The sequence below is a fragment of the Pleurodeles waltl genome, chromosome 2_2, assembly GCF_031143425.1.
Source record: "Pleurodeles waltl isolate 20211129_DDA chromosome 2_2, aPleWal1.hap1.20221129, whole genome shotgun sequence".
Lineage (NCBI taxonomy): Eukaryota > Metazoa > Chordata > Amphibia > Caudata > Salamandridae > Pleurodeles > Pleurodeles waltl.
In genome coordinates, this window is record NC_090439.1 from 1,133,202,331 (window position 1) to 1,133,223,507 (window position 21,177).

A 21,177-nucleotide genomic window follows, 5' to 3' on the forward strand; every position below is an offset into this window, starting at 1 on the left:
ACACTGCCCCCAGCCGCCTGGGCTTCCACATGTGCAACCCTAGTGAGCAGCATGTGAGTAGCTTTAATGGTTTAGGATGAAACATCGCTCTTCTCCCCCCCGGTGTCTCCCACGAGAGCAGTCTGCCAGCATTCCTTGAGCCTGCCACCTAAGTGATGGACTCTCCTGCATCTGCAGCTGAGCGAACATTATGAAAGTTGCCTGTGACTCTTGGTGGTGGATTGCTGATGAAGAGGGCAGCTTGCTGAGAGAATTAGTGTGAATTGCAGGACACACTGTTCATCAACACCTCGAACACACCTTACGGCCCCAGGTTCCTTCCAGTGCTATGCCCAGCGCTTAAACCTCAATTGCCCTGTGGCTGTCCCAGGGTGCGGCTTGGACTGTCGCAGGTGTCTCCACTCTCTTCATTCTCCCAAGGTCAGATCCTGATCGCATGTCAAAAGAACCCATAGTCCTAGTGCAGAGGGACACCACTGGCGTGCCTGGCCTTCTGCAATTAGTTGACTGGGTGGGTGCCCAGTCTGCCCTGGATGTAAAAAAACCAGGGTGTCTGGCTGCATGCCAAATTTGGCCATCTCTTGTGTCCCTTGCTTCCCATACATACTTCCTCAGGCACTCACTTCTGCGGCAGGGGCTGGGAAGGCCCCAATGCTGCCTGTGAGTGCCAGTTTTGATGTTGACTCCACAGTTCTCAGTTCATGATCTGGGAAAGGATGTGCTGACACGGCCCCCTTGTGAAAAAGCTGGGGCACCTCTTTCTGCAGCCCAGTGGTTAGTCTGGCTTCCCCACACTTCTGCGTCCGACTACAACCTCAGATCAGTCATGGTGTCCGACTGAATTTAAGCATATTGCTAAGGAGAGGAAAAGAAACTAACCAGGATTCCCTCAGTAACGGCAAATGAAGATGGAAGAGATCAGCGCAGAATCCCCACCTAGTGGTAGATATGAGAAATGTGGCTTACAGAAGACTGACTCCCCGGTGTCACTCAGGCATCCCAAGTTCTTCTGATTGAGGCTCACTCCACAGATCAGGCTAGGCCAGCAGCAGCCCCCTGGCGCGCCAGGATTGTGTCTTCTTAGAGTCGTGCAGGCCTAAGTGAGTGGTAAACTCCACCTAAGGTTAAATAGGGATGCAAGACCAATAGCCAGTTGGTATTGTAGGGGAAAGTTACTTATGTATTTTGGTTATTTGTAGAGCGCATTCAGACCAGAGGTATCGAAGCGCTAGGCAGGTAAGAAGAGGGTAATGCAGAGCAGCCACCTATAGTGAGAACAGCCAAGCCTTTAGGTGCTTTTGAAATGGCAGGAGGGACGATATCTCTCTAATTTTGGGAGGGAGCGAATTCCATAGCCTGACAGCTGCCACTGAGAAGGCTTTGTCTCCCCATTTAGCTTTTTTGCTCCTTCTGGTCTGAGCCACCCTAAGCGCAGTCGATCTTAAAGGGCGGTTGCGAGTGTACCAATTAATAGCAGTTTGCAGGTATCCTGATCCTTGAGAGTGGAGAGCCTTATGAGTCAACCACAATGCCTTGAAGGTAATGTGTTTTCTGATGGAAAGCCAGTGTAGTTTCTTCAGCCCCTCCTTAATGGGGGTGATCGTCGGCAGACCAGGCACTAATTGAGCGGCAGCATTTTGTATTAGCTGCAACTTGTGAAGGGGTAATTGATTTATATTTAAATACAGGGTATTTCAGTAGTCCAGTCTGGAGATTATAAGGGTCAGCACCAATGTCGCCCTGAGGTCTGGAGGAATGAATGGCAGAACCTTTTCATAAAGAGCTTTTTCCTATTTCTAAGAGGTATAAATGCTAGAGAGTACAACTGCACAGTTTACTAACCTCAGAAGGGTGAATCTGTGTTCCTGGAATTAAAGATTTGTGACATTCAGACCATTTCATTTGTCATCTGCGAATGTTCAACTCACTGAGCCTTCCTGGCAGATAATCTGTGTGTTATGGTGGCAGTCCAAGTGGTCATAATATGTCAGCTATCCACCGTTTAGTTATGAAGTTATAATTATATCATCATCACCTATAAATGAAAAGTGCGCAAAGGGCCTATCTGGGAAGAATCTCTGGGAATCAAAGTAACAACCAACTGCGAAAACTTTGTTAGATCGTTGGGAGAAGCTAACTCAATGAATTGAGGGCCACGAATAAGATCAAGAGAAAAACTTTGCAACAGGAATATTACTATAGCAAAAAATATGCTAAAGACTTGCCCCTGCATTTCACAAAACAGGCAAATTTAAAGCCTCAAGAAAGCAATAAATAGATCACTGTGGAGACTTCACCTATCTGGCCCGGATACCAACATCCTTAAGGAATTGAGGCAATTAAGGAAAAAAGACCCTGTGGCAACTAAAAAACAGAACCAGAAGAGATACTCTGGTTTAAGATACTCCACAATATAAAAAGCAACAACAGTACAAGATTCTGGCAAAGGTAATAGATTACTGAATCTACAGCTCAGGGAGTTAGCTTTCACTTGACAGAAGAGGCCTGGGTCACATTTCTCATGCTCCATTTTAACGCGGAACCGCCCAGTCCTGAGTATGAAAAAGGGATATTAGGCCACATGGATGAAGAAACCATACAACACCAAAACTATGTTCAGATAATTTCAATTATGGCTGAACAGATCAAGGGTAGGATAGCCAAAGGCAGGAGAGAGGGAGTGCCAGGACCAGACGGGATGCCTCCAGTCTTATTCAAATTAGATCTTTAGAATTACTGGGCAGAAGCTGAAACCAGTATTTGATGAAATCCTTCAAACAGGAATTATTCCAGCATCTTGGAGGGGGTCAATTATTTCTCCAATCTTTAAGAACAGAGATAAGAATGAGCCAAACAACTACAGGCTGGTCTCCGTAATAGATAATGATGCCAACAGCTATGCTGGCCTAATCTTAGAAGAACTTAAAGAATGGGTGGCAGAAAATGCAGTTATCCCCCTCAAACAGGATTCAGAAAGCATATGGGGACTACTGCAAGCATATTAATTCTCTCCATGCTGACTGACGCTGTTAAAGTTGGCGACTGCTTTATTGATTACTCCTCAGCATTCAACCATGCAGGTAGGAAGAAACTGTGGGAGAAGCTCGCTAGAAGGAATATCCTGTCCGGGCTTCTGAGGCAGTTGATTGTGCTACATACAGATACCTGGATTCAAGTAAAGCTGGGGCGGGCGATTATTTGACAAGAAGGATTCCAACCACCAAGGGGCTGAAACAAGGCTGAGTATTAGCCCTGACCTTGTTCAATTTCTTCATGTCAGACCTATCAACTGAGCTGGACAAGTGCTTAGATGGGTGGGCTCAGCCTTTCGAATTGACTGTATGCTGGCAACCCTGTGCTAATTAGTCCAACTCCGGTTGGCCTTCAGTGCTTGCTCAACACTACTCAAAGTTATTCTGTAAAAAACAGGCTGTACAATAACTTGGACATATTAAACACCATGCAGTTAAGCCAAAAGAAAGGCCAACCAATAGCATTACAGGCACCTAGCAGGTCAAAGGCTAGAAACAACTAATGAAAACAAACCCTTGGGGTTATAATAGACAATGGAGGTATGTTTACTGCTCATAAACAGACATGAAAAAGAAGAAGGCTGGCTATGGCGGTTGCACTGAAAAATCTAAAGAACAAAATTGAGGAACCGAGCCTCACCCCGATGATTCAGGTGATACAGACAAAGCGTATTCGACTATCACCTATGGGAGTGAATGGTGAGAGGTAGGGATGTCAGCACATTGAATGATATAGAAACAAAAGCACTGCGGATGATCTTCAGTTTATCAAATTACACTTCACCGGCGCAAATAAGACTAGAATTTGGCATGCAGTCGCAACAACTTGCACTCAGAGGCGCTCACGTCAAAAGCTGGTATAAGATTAAGAATGCTGAGCCGGATTCTTTAGATGCTCACTTATGGAAGTAACTATTGGCCAAACACAGAGACACGGTAAATGGCTTCTTACAGGAGCCAATAGATATACTGTGCCTTCGGAATCTCTGGGAGGCCTCGGGGACATAAGCCTATTAATAAAGCAGTCCAAAGGGTCTTTTAGTAGATGGCAAAGCAGTGCTGTCAGGAAGAGCGCATAGGATGGGTCACTTTGCAGCGTTACCTTAATGCTGCTCCACAATTGTATTTAGGCATTGAATTCGCAAAATAGAACTTAAAGACAAATATCCGCGGTACCCATTCAGCTCATCTCCCTCCATGGAAACGCCCACAGGAAATGACCAGTTGGCAACCGCGCGGGGCAGTGAATGCATATATAGAGAACTTAAACATGAACCCAGATTATTACTAAGGCCCCTCTTTAATGCTAAGGGAATAAGAGCATTAAGGCAGGCTGTGAAAGCAAGCTTTTCTGCTTGGGATGTCTACCTGTATGATCTTTAAGCATTGCCGAACAGAAACTACACTCTAATAGTGCACTGTCTATTTGCTACTTTGCACAGGTATCTGCAACTTATCAAGTGTTTGGTTGTATATAACCGACCCTATTTACTGCAGTGAGAGTTCAAAAGCACTGATAACTCCGCACAAGGGTCTCCACAGCCCATACAAAGTCATAAGGTTTAATGGTTATCTAACCCTAACAATCTGCAGGCTGCTAAAAATGGGTATGCTTGTGCCAAACCATTCCCGACTGCCTCTACTTGTGGACTGTGTAATGTTTGCACTCACTATTGATTCTGTTCTGCGGCTTCTGCTCAAAGCGGACATCACGGCCTTATGACACTTTAAGCTTAGTAAAGTAACTGCCAAAATTAGATTTTATCCTGATAACCCATTTTTTATTGATCTTATTGGCATGATTATTGTATGATTACGACTGATTTTTGATAGAAGGTTGAACTGCAAAATAGATTTTATTCAATGGCTGACTAATTTGTGCAAATGATTTCTCCTTTTCTGATTTTTATTTATTGCAATGGTTTTAATTAATCATGCAAATAAAGATTATTTACTTTACTATCCTGGGATATTGTCCTTGGTCCTCATTTCCTCGATTGAGCGTGTTGGAAGATCTCACATAATGCAGTTGAGAGGACTCGGACCTTAGGAGAACTTGAATTGCAAAGCTCAAACACATTTTTTGTATACAGTTTTTATTGAATGTTACCAGTGCATACAGTGTAAGTTCAGCACAATTATTGCCACATATATATTTCGAATAAACAGCAAACAAACTTTCTCTAATTTTCCCCTGCCCCCTCCTGCCCTTGTTGATGCTGTGTCAAACCCTGGACAAATGTGTAGGACAATCACAGAGCCCCCGTGGAATTAATTATCGGGGGTGAGCAGTCCTTGCAAAGATCAAACAATTTGGTCAAATAGAAGAGCCTTGTCATGCAGGACCACTTGGTTCAAGGTTCATAACGTTCTCACTATCCCACTTTTACAAAAGCTGCTTTCTTACAAAGGGTTGAAAACCAATTCGTGGTGGTTCTAGTCCAGTTTGCTTACCACACGCTTATTATCAGGTTGGAAAGCTTCTAATCTTTGAAAACTCAAAAGCAGAGTAATATGTTCAACATATGATTGCCAAAAACACATAATTTAGTCACAAGGGGAGACAGGTATTTAAAGCCATGTATTCTGGTTCCAAACTCCATGTCACAGAATGTGGTTAAGGATTGAAACTCAGATACAGTAATGACACTCAAAACGCAAAATACGGTTGGGGCTAAATCTGGCATTGGGACTAGAGGACTAAGTTAGAGGAAGATGAAATGGAATGAAACCCCCAAAATCCAATCAGTGACCTAAAGTTTTATTTCACAACCCCTCAATGCAACACCACCTGTTTTTTAAACAAACTTTATTGTATTTTTATTGCGCATAGTTATCATGTTACATCAGTAAATGGTTCAATAGAAAAGGCATAGTTATTACATATGGCATGTCCAGTTTCAAAAAGAAGCGAAAAAAAGAGTGAACTGTATAGTAATACATTCCTTAATAAATTCTAACAATTGTAAGCATATCCGCTTCCTCCCCCGCCATCTGCCTGTCAATTCCGGGTTTTGTATGCACACACGTGGGGTGTTATTTAGTACTGGCCTGAAGTAGTGTGGTGAGCTGGTGTGTGGGCCGCTATTCTTATTGGGATGCACTTGCATTCTAATGTTGGGTTTGATGATCTAATTTGCCTGAGCGGGGGAAAAGGGCTAGCGATAAATATATAGGGCCTATGGACAGAATCCAGATGGCAGGGTCTCAGATCATAGTGCATGTTAGGACCATGGCCGTGATCTCTCATCGTCATCCTCCCCATCTCTCGCCTGAATGACTCCAGCATGGCAACCCACTGCTTCGAGATTGGTCGCTTCATGTTGGAGTGCTGCACTCTCCGCAAGGCCCCAGCATGCTACGTCTTCATGCCATTGGAGGACTGGGGGAACTAGTGGGGATTTCCAATGTCTGGGCAGTAATTGTTTTGCTAATAGTAGGGCTAAGACTACAAAGCCACATTTGGGGAGTAGGGGCCCAGGGAGGCAGTATATTGCAAAGCTATTTTCCAATAAGCCAGAGCCGTGCACAGTAAAAGATTAGATCCAGTGCTGAGCGCGGGGGGGCCAGAGCATAGTAGTCTATGTAACTGTCCCCCGGCAGAGCATCTCAGTGGTGCAGCCAATTTCCCCCAGGTAACGGCCGGCCAGCCTGCAGCTTTCTAGCTTTACAACAGGCTTTTAAGACTGATGTGCTTCTCCTCCCTTCATTTGATGGTAATTGCAATTTTTTGAGACTAACTCTGAGGCGCCCTCCGGCCCAGATCAGGTCCCCTAACATTGAGTTCAGGGCCTCGAATACTCGGGCCGGTACTAGTATTGGTAGGTTCGCAAAATAGTAAAGTAGGAGGGGTAATACCACCTTTTTCGCCAATGATAAATGGACGCTTACTGAGAGGGGCAACGTGGACCAGAAGCTCACTTGTGACGGGAGCGCTGCGATTGCCATCATTAGATCACCCTCCAGTATATCTAATTGTTCGTGATACACTTAGATGTCAAAATGAGGATGGTGCTACCTTGAAATGTTGAGTTCCAAATTGGACGGTAGGCTCTGTGTAGGGATCCTTAAAGGAAAATGCATGAGACTTATCGGTATTGATCTGGAGACCAGAGAGGTCGCCGAACCTAGACAACAAATCAGCCGCACCTCTCAAGTTGCCCCGCAGCTCTCCGTAACACAGGATCATATCATCTGCATAGAGCGATATCGAGTGGGCCGTTCGGTCCATCGTGATTGCGCAAATGCCGGCTTCTCAATTCATATGTTGTGCTAATGGTTCCACTGCCATAACAAACAAGAGTGGAGACAGTGGGCATCCCTGTCTTGTCCCCCTTGATAAGTGGTAAGTGGATGAGATATATTGTCCTGTCCATGCTCTTGCAATAGGCTCAGTGTATAATAACCTCACCCAACAAATATACCCTTTGGGTATCTCAAATGCAGCAAGCACCGCTAGCATAAAGTCCCAGCTTTAGTGTTGAATGCCTGCCAGACGTCGAGGGATAGGCACCCAGCACAGGGTTAGTGCTCTTTGGCTGCATCCATTATACGGAATAAACGGCACATGTTCAAGGTGGTACCAAGGCAAGAAACGAGGCCGCTTTGGTCTGTGTGTAGTAAATGAAGGAGTAGAGGGAGCAGCTGAGATGCCAGAATCTTACTAAGGATTTTATACTCAGTGTTTAGTATTGATAGGGGCCAATTAGATGACATGTCAGTGGGTGATCTGCCGGGTTTAAGGAGAGAGGTCTCCAATGCTTCCCAGGTCAATGGGGGGAGTGACCCTTTTTCTAGAGAGAAATTGTATAGTTTCTCAAGATGAGGGGCCAGATGTGTGGCGTAAGTAGAATACAATTCTAGTGGCAGCCAGTCAGATCCATGCATTTTGTTATGTGCCAGTTCCTAATAGCATCAATATCTCATTTGCTGAGATAGGAGGTTTGAGAGTTTCCCTGTCAGTTGCTGATATTTTGAGCAGTGTGATCTGGTTTAGGAACAAGGTGGAGCAGTGTTTGGGCCTGCTTAATAGTTCCGGAATGCGGTGTTCATTTCAGTTTGTGTCATGCCTGTACCAAGGCTTGGGGTCTGTATTGAGAGAATGGGTGTTGTTGATTGTTAGAGTTTAATCAGTCTAGCGAGCAGCGTGCCCATTTTGTCTGCCTCTGTATGTAGTCTTTGAGTGTAGGCCCTATGGTCTCTGACTCTGAGGCGTTCAAGAAGTTTAGCATAAGCTATTTGGGCAGTTTGCATCCGGGACTCGCTGTCCGCGTCGTGTTATGCTGCACTCTTGAGTGGGCCCAAGCTGTTCTCTACTGGTGCAAGTTTCCTTAAAACCTCCCTGTGTGCACCCACCAACGTGTTAATAGACGTCCCACGTATCACCACCCTGAAGGCCACCCCTTCAGTCAATTTTGAACAGGCTATGGTAGTGTTTCCCTGAAAATATGTGTCAACAGTTGTAGCGATTGTTTCTCAAAACTCAGCATTCCCCAGGAGTGTGGGCTGGAGGAACCAGGTTAGAATTGGGGCAGGTGTCCGGCCCCATGCAACTGTGAATTCTAGTGGGTTGTGGTCCCATAGCGTCTTGCCCAAGTATGTAGCATGGATCATCTGTGGTTGTACGCGGGACGCACAAAGGAACCTATCTAAGTGGGAATGGAATGCGCGGGGGCGAGTAGAACACATATTCTCTCAAACCAATGGTGCGGCTATGCCAGAGATCTGCGAGCTCCCAATTCGATGCCCATTGTTGTAACGCCTTGGCCTGCTGTGCTGAATGAACATCTAAAACTCCATTACAATCCCCCTCCCCCAGAACCCATGGGAGATGTGCCCAATTTGACAATAATGTAGAGAGGTGGGAGAAATACACATCTTGGACTTGATTTAGTCTGTAAAGGCATCCAAGCACAATGGGCACCCCATCTAGGCTATCACGTAATAGTACATAACAACCTTGTGTATCGATTTTGGATTCGTGGACCTGTATAGGAACTCCCACTCACACCTAGATTGCAGCTCCCCGGGCATAGGCAGAGTAGGAAATATGAAAGATCTGACCCCTCCATCTCTTGCGTAGCTTTTGGGCTTCTACGTTGGTGAGGTGTGTTTCCAGTAGGTATGTGATATGCACTCGCCACCTATGTAATTGCACTAGTACCTTGTGTAGTTTGTGCAAAGAACCCAGTCCCCAAACGTTCCAGGAGAGTATATTGTAAGAATTAGATATAGTGGCCATTATGTTGATAGTGCATCTGTTGAGGGGTAGTGCCCACCTTTGAAACCATGTACCCCATGTAATAATCATTGATGAAAGAGTCAAAACAGTAAACAGATTCATAAAATACCCGGTCCAGCAAGAAATTTTCATTTGACCAACCAACAATCCATAACGTAACATTACAATCAGAAAAAAACATGGGCCTATGCTTGTTGGGTACATTATCCAAACTCCCAGATAGTCAGCACTAGCGTGGTAACCAGAGTTGTAATCAGTGTTATATCCGGACCTTGAATCCTAGAGGGACAGGATTGTGTTGCGACCCTGTACTTATAAAAGGGTAGATGGTGCCACTTGTCCGGGTCCCCATTTAATGTTCACCAAAACTAGGGGTACGTTTGCACTACAGACCTGGACTGTTAACATATTCACTCCAGGGGAAATATAGGAGCCATTTATTATTTGTGTCAGCGGAGGAACACTAAACCCTCCAGCGGCATATTATTGTAAGCCCCATGTAGGAATTTTGCGTTTCAATGTGATTGCATACTCACAACCCTCAACCCAGCAGGTCATTAGCCGTCTGTAGTGTTATTGCCAGGAATACTGCCATACAGCCTTCTGTGTCAGAGTCCGAGGCACTACCTTGGGAAGCGCTGGACCATCGATGAGGAGCCCGCCTCCATATGCTCCTTGCCATTACGTTGTCTTCGAGACGGCGTTGGGTCTTTGGAGGCGAGGGTTGTGGTTGGTTATGCCACTGAGAGTCTGGGAAATGGAGGTCCAGCCAGTCCTGAGCCACTTCAGTGGAGTCAAAGAAATGAGAGTGCTGTTTGTGAATAATCTTTAGCTTAGCCAGGAAAATTAAGGCATAGGCAGGGCCACTGGAATTATGCGATTTTGCAGCCACAGCGATTTTCGCATAATAAAAGATTTGTCACATTTGCCAAATAATCCATCATCTGCTGCGTGGGTCAACGCATTGTTGTCTATGCTCAGTCAGTGATTCTGAGCCGCATCGGGTCCTGCCAGCCAGCTCATTGATGGCACCGCCCGGCAGTAGTGTCGAGTTCCGAGGGGCCGCCTCCTTGGAGTATCTTAAGGCGATGGGTCTAGGCCTCACGACCACGCAGGAGCAGTTCGATTCTTGGGTTGCTGCTCCCCATGTCCAAGGGAGACACTGAAGTCCCACCCAGCTCAGCCTGACAGTTCATAGCTTCACCTGGTGCAGGCTGCATTGTGTACGTAGCTCCGAGCAGTCAGGGAATAGGCTGTCGGTATGCGTCCTTCGGTCCAGGGCTCACGCGATCTCAGCCCAGCCCCACTCTTATCTGCCATGTGTGTCCATCTAGCACGCCCCCTGCTGAGCCAGTCTCATCTGGGATCCAGGATCACGCGTCCACCATTTCGAACGGTTGGACACGCCCCCATGCAACGCCACCTGTTAACCCTCCACTACCCTACATCCCCCATCACAAGCATAAGAAATTGTTCATGAGTAAATATGTTGTACTTCATCCTGGATTAGTGTGTAGTGTCAGCTCTACACAGGTGTGAATTGTATTGGGATGAGTTTATGAAAATAGCGAAATAGTGTAAAGTGTAGAGTAAGCTCTACACAGGTGTGAACTGCAGTGTGATAAGTTGGTGTACATACTATCCTAGTATAAAGTGTAGTGTGGGATTTGTTCAAGTGTGAACTGCAGTTTCATAAAGCTATGACGAGCGAGGGGTCGCCAATGGTTGAACAATGCAGTTACGTCCCTCTCACGCTCCTGAATGGAGTTCAAAACAAGTCATTCACCTGTGAAATGAGATCATCTTCTGGAGAGATCCTGGCTGAAATGGGGAATCAAAGGAGTACCTTTTTGACAGTGTGAAGGACTGAAACCTGAAGTCCAGGTGGAGGTCGCGACAGAGGATCCACCACTCCCCAAGCCCGATGCTGATCCAAAGGTTCTTCCAGGCCCTTCAAGAGCAGGAAATCATTACTGACAATGGATTTCAATAATCACTGTTGGTGGGTTCTGAACTGGTTCAGGCGTTCTTCCAGACCAATAAGGATCAGAAAATGTGATCCAATAGTTCTTAAAGACCGATCAAGTTCAGGAAATAATCAAGAACCATCCATAGCTTTCATTTTTCCTGGTTAGGATAGGTCTGACACATATCTCTTTCCCATTCACCTAATTCTGACATACCTAAATGTTGAACTCATTTCATTTACTGTTCTAACTTTAGTCCTAGCATATTCTTGGGTCGGTCCCTTTTTTAAACTAAATGCACCTCAACAACATGGTAGCTGGATTCTGGGGATCAAAGTTTGTGCTTATTGATGCTTCAGAGGTTCAGATTTTAACTGCTGAGCAACAGTAAAAAGGTCCACAGAAAAATTAATGAACATAGTCATGAACTGCTGCACATAGGCATGTACAAACTCATAGAGGAACACACACACAGAGGCATGCATGCATGGTCATACTCACAAATTCTTCCACACCTCAGCATACACAAACCTACAAATAGATAGGTGCACAGTAACACACACACAAACCACACGCGTGTACACACACAAGGATGTGCACTCTTACAGAGAGGTGACTGAAAACACACACAGACAAATTGAGTCACACAGATGACTGGAACCATGCAGACATAAACCCACCAGCAGACACATGCACCTAAATACACATACACAGACAATCACACAGGAACACAGTAAGAGCCAGATGGCTAAGAGCGGTTACATACACACTCTGAAATAGGCCATGGAAGTTTGTGATTGAGACCTAAAGGCTTGAAGAATAATTTTTGCTTTTGCTTCTTTCATGAAGATCCTTGGAAAGATCTGGGTCTCTCCTGCCACCTCCCCCCCAAACAGTGTCTCTCTGTAGGAAGCTGGCCTGGTGGAAGTGTCTAGAAGCCAGGCTCTCTAGAGGTAGCTGTACATGAGCAGCCAAGGCTTATCTAGGAGATATGCAAAGCTCATGCAATACCACTGTAGTCACACGGCACTTACACGCATGGAAGAAAACACTCAGTGTTACGAAAATAAAGGGTCTTTATTACAGTAACACAATACCAAAAATACTAGATAGGCAATACCCCAAGAGGAGGTAAGTAAACACACTAAATATGTACACTAGTAATCAGAAATAGGCATGAAAAGTGATAGAAAACAGTGCAAAGACCAATAGACAATAGTGACCTTAGGGGGAGCCCAAACCATATACTAAAAAAATGGAATGCGAATGCGGGACCCCCTCCTAGGTGAGTGGAATCTGTAGAGGGGAGCTGGAAGAACTAGGAAACTCCAAAGGTGAGTACCACAGTGCCCACCCCCCCCCCCCACCCCACCAACGACCAGGAAGAAAGGAGTGAGTTACTGGATTTTCTCCAAACCACCAAAAGGACGAAAAATAAGGATAATACAACACCCAGACAAGACTGCAAGAAACCAGTGGTGGATTCCTGGAGAGGAAGACCTGAAAAAGAAGGGGACCAAGTCCAGAAGTCGCAGAAGTGTCTGGTGGTGGCAGGAGCCACTACCCACCCTTCTGTGGTTGCAGGAGCTGGTCGATGGTGGGACAAAGGCGGTCAGCAACACAGCCCTGGAGTTGGTGAAGAATTCCTGGAGGATGCAGTTGACGTCCCACGCCGGATGGAGGATTGCAGTCTGTCTGTGGCGTGGAAAACCCACCAACAAGCCTTGACAAAGGCAAGAGTTGCGGTAGAGGAAAAGTGGAGCTGCCGGCGACCAACAAGGTCCAGGAGGACTCAAACCCCAGAGGGGAGTCACAGGGGACCCTCAGCAGTACAGAGAATCCACAGAAGAAGAGGCAACCCACACAGGAGACCCACTTGTAGAGGACCCAGGAGTCGTAGAGGATCCCAAGCAGTACAACTGAAAAAGGGTCCCATGCCGCAAGAGAATCACGCTGAGGGCTGTGCATCACAGGGAAGAGATGCATGGGGCTGGGGCTACAGGGAGTTCTCTTGGAGGAAATGCCAACAAGGCTTGATAGCTGCAAGAGATGCGGTGCATGGGGTACTATCCTGCGTGGGAAGGCAAGGGCTTACCTTCACCAAAGTTGGAAAGCTGGCAGAGAGGACCAAGGGGACAACTCCAGACCACCAACCGTGATGCAAGACCCACGCAGCTCAGGATGAGAGGAGATCCACGCAGCCGGTCGTCGTTGCAGTTGGTGCCTGCAGATGCAAGGGAGTGCCTTCTTCACTCCAAGCGAGATTCCTTCTTCCTTCTCAGGCAGACTGAAGACTTGCTGTCCTCAGAGGTTGCACAGACAGTGAAATGTGCAGAAGCTGGAAAGAGCCGTGGAACCAATGTTGCAAGCAGAGTCTTTGTTGTGGATGCAGATTGTCGGTTCCTGCAGGGTCCAGTCACAGTTCCAGTGGCCAGAAGTCAAAGTAGAGGATGCAGAGGAGTCCTGCTGGAATCTCGCAACCCGAATCTGAGGACCCACCCAAGAGGGAGGCCCTAAATAGCCCTGGAAGAGGGATTGGTCACCTAGACAGGTGACCACCTATCAGGAGGGGGCTCTAACGTCGCTTTCCTGACCTAGCCACTCAGATGCTCCCAGAGGCCTCTTCCCACCTTGGATTCAAGATGGCAGAATCAATGGACCCTATGGAGGAGCTCTGGGCACCACCCCTGGGGGGGGTGATGGACAGGGGGTGGTCACTCCCCTTTCCATCACCACCCCCAGGGTGATGGAAAGGGGAGTGACCAGTTTCGACTGGAGGTCCCTGAACCAGTGCAGACTGGTTTATGCAAGGAGGGCACAAAATGTGCCCTTCAAAGCATACCAGTGGCTTGAGGAGGCTACCTCTCCCAAACCATGTAACACCTATTTCCAAAGGGAGAGGGTGTTACCCCCCCCCTCTCCCAGAGGAAATCCTGTGTTCTGCCTTCCTGGGCTTGAGCTGATCAAGCAGCAGGACGGCAGAAACCTGTCTGAGGGGTGGCAACAGCGTGGGCTGCCCGGAAAACCCCAGAAAGCTGATAGGAGCAATGCTGGGGGTCCTCTAAGGACCCTCAGAGTGCGTGGAATCATACAACCAATACTGGCAGCAGTATTGGGGTATGATTCTGACATGTATGATACCAACCATGCCCAGGTTCTGAGTTACCATTATGTAGCTGGACATAGGTAGAGACCTATGTCTAGTACACGGGTAAAATGGCATCCTTGCACTCACGAAGTCCAGGAAAATAGAGCTGGAGTTCGTGGGGGCACCTCTGCTCATGCAGGGGTGCCCTCACACCCAGGTACTTGCTCCCTGTCCTGTGATCTGGGAGGGCCTACCGTAGGAGTGACTTACAGTGACCTGGTGCAGTGACCTGTAGTAATAGGGTGCGTGCACCTTTTCACGCAGTCTCCAATAGCAGGCCTGCAGACACATTTTACATGGGCTCCGATGGGTGGCATAATACATGCTGCAGCCGTGGGGAACCTGTGGTACCCCAATGCCCTGGGTACCTGGGTACTATATACTAGGGACTTATAAGGAGGCACCATTATGCGAAATGTGGGGTGAGTGTGTTCCAAGCAACCAAATTTAAAAGAGAGAGAGAATAGTCACTGGGGCCCTGGTTAGCAGGATCCCAGTGAACACAATCAAAAGCATACTGACAACAGACAAAAAGGGTGGGGGGTAACCATGCCAGAAAGAGAGTACTTTCCTACATTCGCCACCCAGTATATTTACCTGTTGGAGGCAAGACCCAGGCCAAAGGGTGATCCATTGGCTTCTCTGCATCTCTAACCGAGACCGGCCTATGCACAGACCTGCACATACACAATGTTAGGTGTTCAAGTACACAGGATTCACGGCTACCACTCACCCTCATGGTGTTACACTGTTCCTGTTCCTTGCATTTAAACTCCTGAATGTATCGCATCTCTCTCCTCAGAGCATCCAGCCAGCCTTGGAGCTTCACCTGCAGAGAGCAAAGTACACAGATGAGATAGAAAAACAATCACTACATCATTGTTTAGACATATGAGGATTGTAAGTACCAACCACACATGTTCACATTTAAAGTACCAGTCACACATCTTGATTACACATTTTAGCCACAGATATCCAGATTCAAACAAACACATCCAAAGTATAAGTATCTGAGACACATGCATAGATTTTAAGTAACCGTCCACATGTTACCAGCACATGTGTACCAGCCACACATGTACAGATCCTAAGTATCATGTTGCATGGTTCCAGACCATGTTTAAGACATGCAGAGATTCTAAGTCAGGACTGGAGGCGAGGATTATGCTTTACTCTCTTTGCTTTTATTAAACTAGCAGCCAAGCAAAGAAGTAAATACTACATTTCCCATAGTCACCAGGGAAAGGAACAGTAAAACAGTCAACATTCCAAAGAGTCCGACAACTCCCCAAAGTCCGTCCTCGCTGTCAGCATCTCCTCATTTTTTGTTGCTCCGCAGCTGAGCTAAGTGTCTTGGGGGTCCCCGTGATAACTTTTTTCTATATTTAATCGGTTTTACCCTATTTGAGGATTCATTTGTCTGAGAACTAGGCAAATTCGTCCAGACGTTTACTTTCTTGGACAGGGCCCAGACGTCTGTCAAACGTATCTTCAGGCCACAGGTTTTCCTCAAGGCTTGCCGTGGCAGGGGGTGCTCAGCTGGTTGTTCATGTTGCAAGCCCCTGGCAGGAGCCACACGTCCAGAAAAGGACAATACCAGTATGCCTCAAAGTTTGGAACATTCAATCCAACCAGGCCTTACCCTTGACACAGGGAATCATGCGGAGGCCACAGAGGCGGCGGATACATCGCCACCCAAGGTAAGTGTTCAATTATCCTTCCACCACAGGGTTGGGGCAGACTACAAATGTTTCTTTCAAATTGGGAATTCCTCACCTCCGATGCTTGGGTACTCCAAATGGTGCAGGGCTTCAACATAGAGTTTTTTGGTTCCCCATTCCAGCTGAAGCACCCCCCGCCTTTGTTTTTTTCTCCCGCTGGTATGGCAGTGGTGGACTCCGAGGTCTCAGATCTGCTGCACAAAGGCAGGATCACTGAAACCGGGCCTCACCCTCAGGGTTCCTCTGCAACAACTTTCTAGTGGACAAACGAGCTGGCGGCCAAAGGCCAGTAATCAACCTGAAGGAGTTTAATGAGTGGTTGGTTTACCACCACTTCACGATGGAGAGGAGCCACCTCCTTCGAGACGTCATTCAGCCCTAGGACTGGATGGTGCGTCTGCATCTGAAGGATGCTTACCTAACCGTCCCAGTGTTCGGCCCACATTGGTGCATTCTGCAATTCCAATGGAGGGGACGGACATTCAAATTAACAACTCAGTCTCTCATCCACACCCTGGTGTTTCACCAAGGTATTCAAACCGGTAGTGAAATTGTGTAGAGTCGAGGGATGCACCTCATCATCTATCTGGACAATCTACTTCTTATGGGTCAGTGCCCCCGCTTCCTACTATCTCACCTCCAGATGGCAGTTGTACTCTTGGAGTCTCTAAGCTTCATCATCAACGCTCAGAAATCTGTCCTCGTCCCTTCTCAATCCCTGTTCCTCGGGTTTGTGGTGGACCCGGTTCGAGCCACCCTCAGCATGCCTTCTCGGAAGGTCAATAAGATCAAACACGAAATGCACAGGATGGCGGTCAAATCTTCCACTTCCCTCCATCAGGTAGCCAGACTGGTAGGCCTGCTTTCATCCATCACTACTGGGCCCTCTATTTCCGGGCCCTCTTCACTACTGGGCCCTCCAACGTCTCAAAGCGAGACACCTAAGGAGGGGATTCACTTATTCACCGGTGGTTCTGTTGTGTAGCCATTTTAGCTATAGTTTTATATGTGTTATTTTAGCATATTAGGCCGTCCACTGTGCGCTTTCACCTAGATATATTTTTTTCAGCTTAGTTTTTTATTTTTTATTTTAACAATAGCCAGATTTGCGGTCTTGTTTTATTTTCTCTATCTAGCGTTTTTTTGCATGGGTCAGCACTACATTCTCAAACAAGACATTTCATTCACTCTGTGCTTTTCTCAAGGCTGCAGTAAGATAGGTTGCCGGCAAAAAGGGTACACTTTGTCTCCAATGTTCAAAGAAACATACACACTCTTACGTGGGGATCCTTTTTTGGAACATCAGCTGTTTTATTATAAAAACACTACTTTGACCCATGTACGTTAGAGGGAGTTTCCAGCCAGATGACCACGACTGTATGCTGATTGCTTCGCTGCAGCTGCTTATGTAGACTACAGGCCTCTTGCTCAAGAATGAGGGATGATGTCCTCCCAGGGGGGAACCTGAAAGGCAGAATTAGAGCTTAACATGCTGTGCTCTAACATAGCTTAGGTAGGAACTATTCTTGAAAACTCTAGTGACAATATGGTAGCGTTATTTTTGTGTTTTACTCTCCTTGTCACAATTTTAATCCTGTTGTGCTTTATCATCCTAGTTATTGCAATACCTGCTTAAAAATCTAAGATGCAGTTACTTCAATAAAACCCTTATTGAACTATACTCTGCCTCTGACTGTCCTTGCATATATGAGACTAATGTAACTGAGAGAAACGGATGAGATCTGAGTGACCATGATTACCCTGAGGAGTAATTTATGTCATGCGCCCGGTTGCCCAACCATCCCCGCTCTTGGGTGGAGATGAGGCACTGCTAGTTAGCCGGAACAAAACCCGGATTAGGCCGACAGGTGTCACTTGGTGCGGGATCAGACTCAGCCCCCCGCTGAACAGGTGATTCTTCCGCCCAAATTCAGTAGTCTCATTAGGATAATGAGAACCTATATGACAGTTCATCTTTTGGAGGAAGCACAGGAGGAAATTCAATGGTCGCTGACTCACATGGAGGCTTGGAACGGGAGCAATCTTCAGCTCCGCCCCGGAGTTGGTTATAGAGTCTGATGCCAGCGGCTCGGACTGGGGGGCCACCTGTGGTTTGTTTTCCACCGGAGGGCAGTGGTCCTCTTAAGATAAAGCCATGCATATCAACTGCTTTGAACTCCTGGTGGGTTCATTCGCCGTCAAATGTTGGACCAAGTCTCAGGCGAAGTGTTGTGTCCTCCTGAAAATGGACAACGTAGCGGCAGTGCGTTACATGAACCACTCCAGGGCACTGTCGTACGTGGCGAGGTCATTCTGAGAATACTGCCTGGCGAACCAGAACTCGGTAACAGCAGAGCATCTTCCAGGTCATTCCAATCAGGTGGCCGACCGGCATTCCAAACATTTGAAAGATACCAGTCTTTCGGCAACTACACCTGCCTCTCTTCAACGAGATTCAGAGCCAGTGGGGTCCGTTCTTGGTGGATCTCTTTGCATCCAGGATTGACCATCAGACTCACAGGTACTTCAGCTGGAGGCTGGATCCAGGGGCAGCCGCCATGGATGCATTCCTACAGGACTGCTGATGGAGCAGGGTTATGCCTTTCCCTCATTCACCATGATAACCCGGCTCTCGGTGCAAGTGAGGAGACAGCAAGTGGGCCTGGTACTCTTAAGCCAGTGTGGAGGTCACAAGGGTGGTATCCATTTCTTCTGGAACTTTCTTGGGATTCTCCAATCACTCTACCCCAGAGTCAGGATATCCTCAAGGATCCCGATGGGAAATCTTACCCTGTTGTGGTACGAGGCTTATGGCGTGGAGGATTTCCGGGAACAATGGACAATCCCTGGCATTTTGTCTCAAGTTGCTGCTCTCCTATCCAAAGCATGGGCGGATAACACCACCAAACATTACTGTTCCACATGGTCTCGATGGGTGGGCTGGTGTCATAGCAGACACCTGGATCTCATTTGGGCCATTGCTGTCCACATCCTGAATTTCCTCACCCACCTGGCCTATACAGCAATAAATACCTTCAGATCCTCTACTTGAGCCGGGCACGCATCAGTGGGGGACTGCCCTGTGGGTGAACACCCCTTGGTGAGAAAGCTGATACGAGGAATTCGCTTATTGCTTCCACCAGAATCCAGATACTCTGCACTCTGGGATGTTAACAAGGTTCTGAACCTCTTCCTATCGTGGCAGGCCAATAAATACCTTTCTCAGAAAGAGCTGTCCACTAAACTGGCCACTCTTCTGTGCCTGGTGTCACGTAGAAGAGTCTCCGATGTACGGGCCCTGGATGCTACAGATAGAGTATTCATCTCTGACGGGGTGATCTTTCACATATCTAGGAGAACTAAATGCAATGCTAGTGTGGTTTCTTATCCCTGTTTTCCAGATTCCCCGAAACTATGCATAGTGCAATGTATTAAGAGCTACGAGGCTATGACAGCAGACGTTAGTCCTCATGGGGAGGATCAATTGTTGATTGCACTCAGGAAACCTTTTCAGGCAGTGTCCTTCCCCACCATGCTGAGATGGGAGAGGTGGGTGATGCAGGAGGCAGGCATCGACATGAAAATGTTCAGGGCTCATTCAATCTGAGGGGCTATGTCCTTCTCACTAGGGACGCGTCTAGAGGACATCCTTAACGCGACTGACTGGTCCTTGGACTCCACATTCAAGAGGCTTTACTTCAAGCCTATTCCCCACTTGGCGTCATTGGTGGTGGGGAAGCTTTAAACTAGCGTAATCCCAGCCTCAGGTCCTGACATAGGATGAAAAATTTCCTAGCTATCGTAACGGAAAGTTTCAGTTCTTAAAGGACACAGAGGCAAGGATTAACCCGCCCAGGAATGACATTCACATTTCTCCCCCTGATCATTCATCGTAAAGGTGAGCATTCCCTATTCTGGTAATAGCTAAGGTTGTGGTAATCCTTTCACTTTGGATATTGTTTTTCTTTCCCTAGCACATGTTTGGATTTGTGGCATGAAGTTGTATTCAGTAAGTGATGATGCACAGATCCATGATTACTGTTGTCTGATTTCCCGCAGGATCTGAGGAATCCAAACAAGAATGAAGAAGAATTCAGCTGAGTCATGTCACAGGAAGAAAGAGGAGATGCTGACAGCGAGGACGGATTTTGTGGAGTTGTCGGACTGTTTATTGACTGAGACATTTGGAATGTTGACTGTTTTACTGTTCCTTTCCCAAGTGCCTATGGGAAATGTAGTTTTCACTTCTCTGCTGGTTTAATAAAAGTGAAGAGAGTAAAGCGTAATCCACGCCTACGTGTCCTTAATAGAATTGAAACTTTCCGTTACAATAGCTAGGACATTTTTCATTGTAAGTCTCAGGTTGCATGTTTCCTGATCATGCGTACCAGCCACATATGTACAGATTATAAGTCTCCGGTCGCATGTTTCAGATTACATGTACCAGCCACACATGTACAGATTGTAAATACCAGGCCACATGTTTCTAGACCATGTGCACCAGGCCATACATGTACAGATTTAAAGTACCAGGCCACATGTTTCCAGATCATGTGTATCAGGCACACATATCCAGATTTCAGTTTCCAGGGCACTCACATCCATATTAAAATACCAGAACAGTCATATCCTGAATATGTCACAAGCTGCCTCCCCTGAGACTCAGCAGCCTTTTTTGCATCTGCAGTGCCTCAAAACCTCAGTCTTCCCAACTTTATTTAAATGACGTCATGACTTTTCTCCATAGAACAGCCCCATCTACTGCTTAATCGTATATAGGGGCACAGGCAGGCCGGAAGCAGGGAGCGCTCATGAAAGTGGTCTGGTATGGGCAGGCTACAGTCGTTACAGGGTCTGTGATAGGCAGGGTGGAATCTTTACAGGGCCTGTGATAAGGCAGGCTGCAATCCTTACAGGGTCTGGGAATCTGAGCATGCACCAGCTCCATACAGGGTCTGTGTCAAGGAAGAGGAAGTCATAACCAGGACACAATCTAGTACTTCAGTTAACTCAAACACTACAACAAGAAGTACATCCTCCATGAGTGACAGTGATAGAGGTAGTACAG

At 46.9% G+C, this 21,177-nt stretch overlaps 1 protein-coding gene across 1 annotated transcript in view; it reads right to left on the reverse strand.

Moving 5' to 3' along the window:
• Positions 1–21,177, reverse strand: part of LOC138282947 (E3 ubiquitin-protein ligase TRIM39-like) — a 193,696-nt gene that overhangs the window by 134,895 nt on the left and 37,624 nt on the right. The window contains exon 2 of the mRNA XM_069221012.1: positions 15,122–15,217. Coding sequence (XP_069077113.1) covers positions 15,122–15,217 — 96 coding nt within the window. The remainder of the gene's footprint in view (positions 1–15,121; positions 15,218–21,177) is intronic.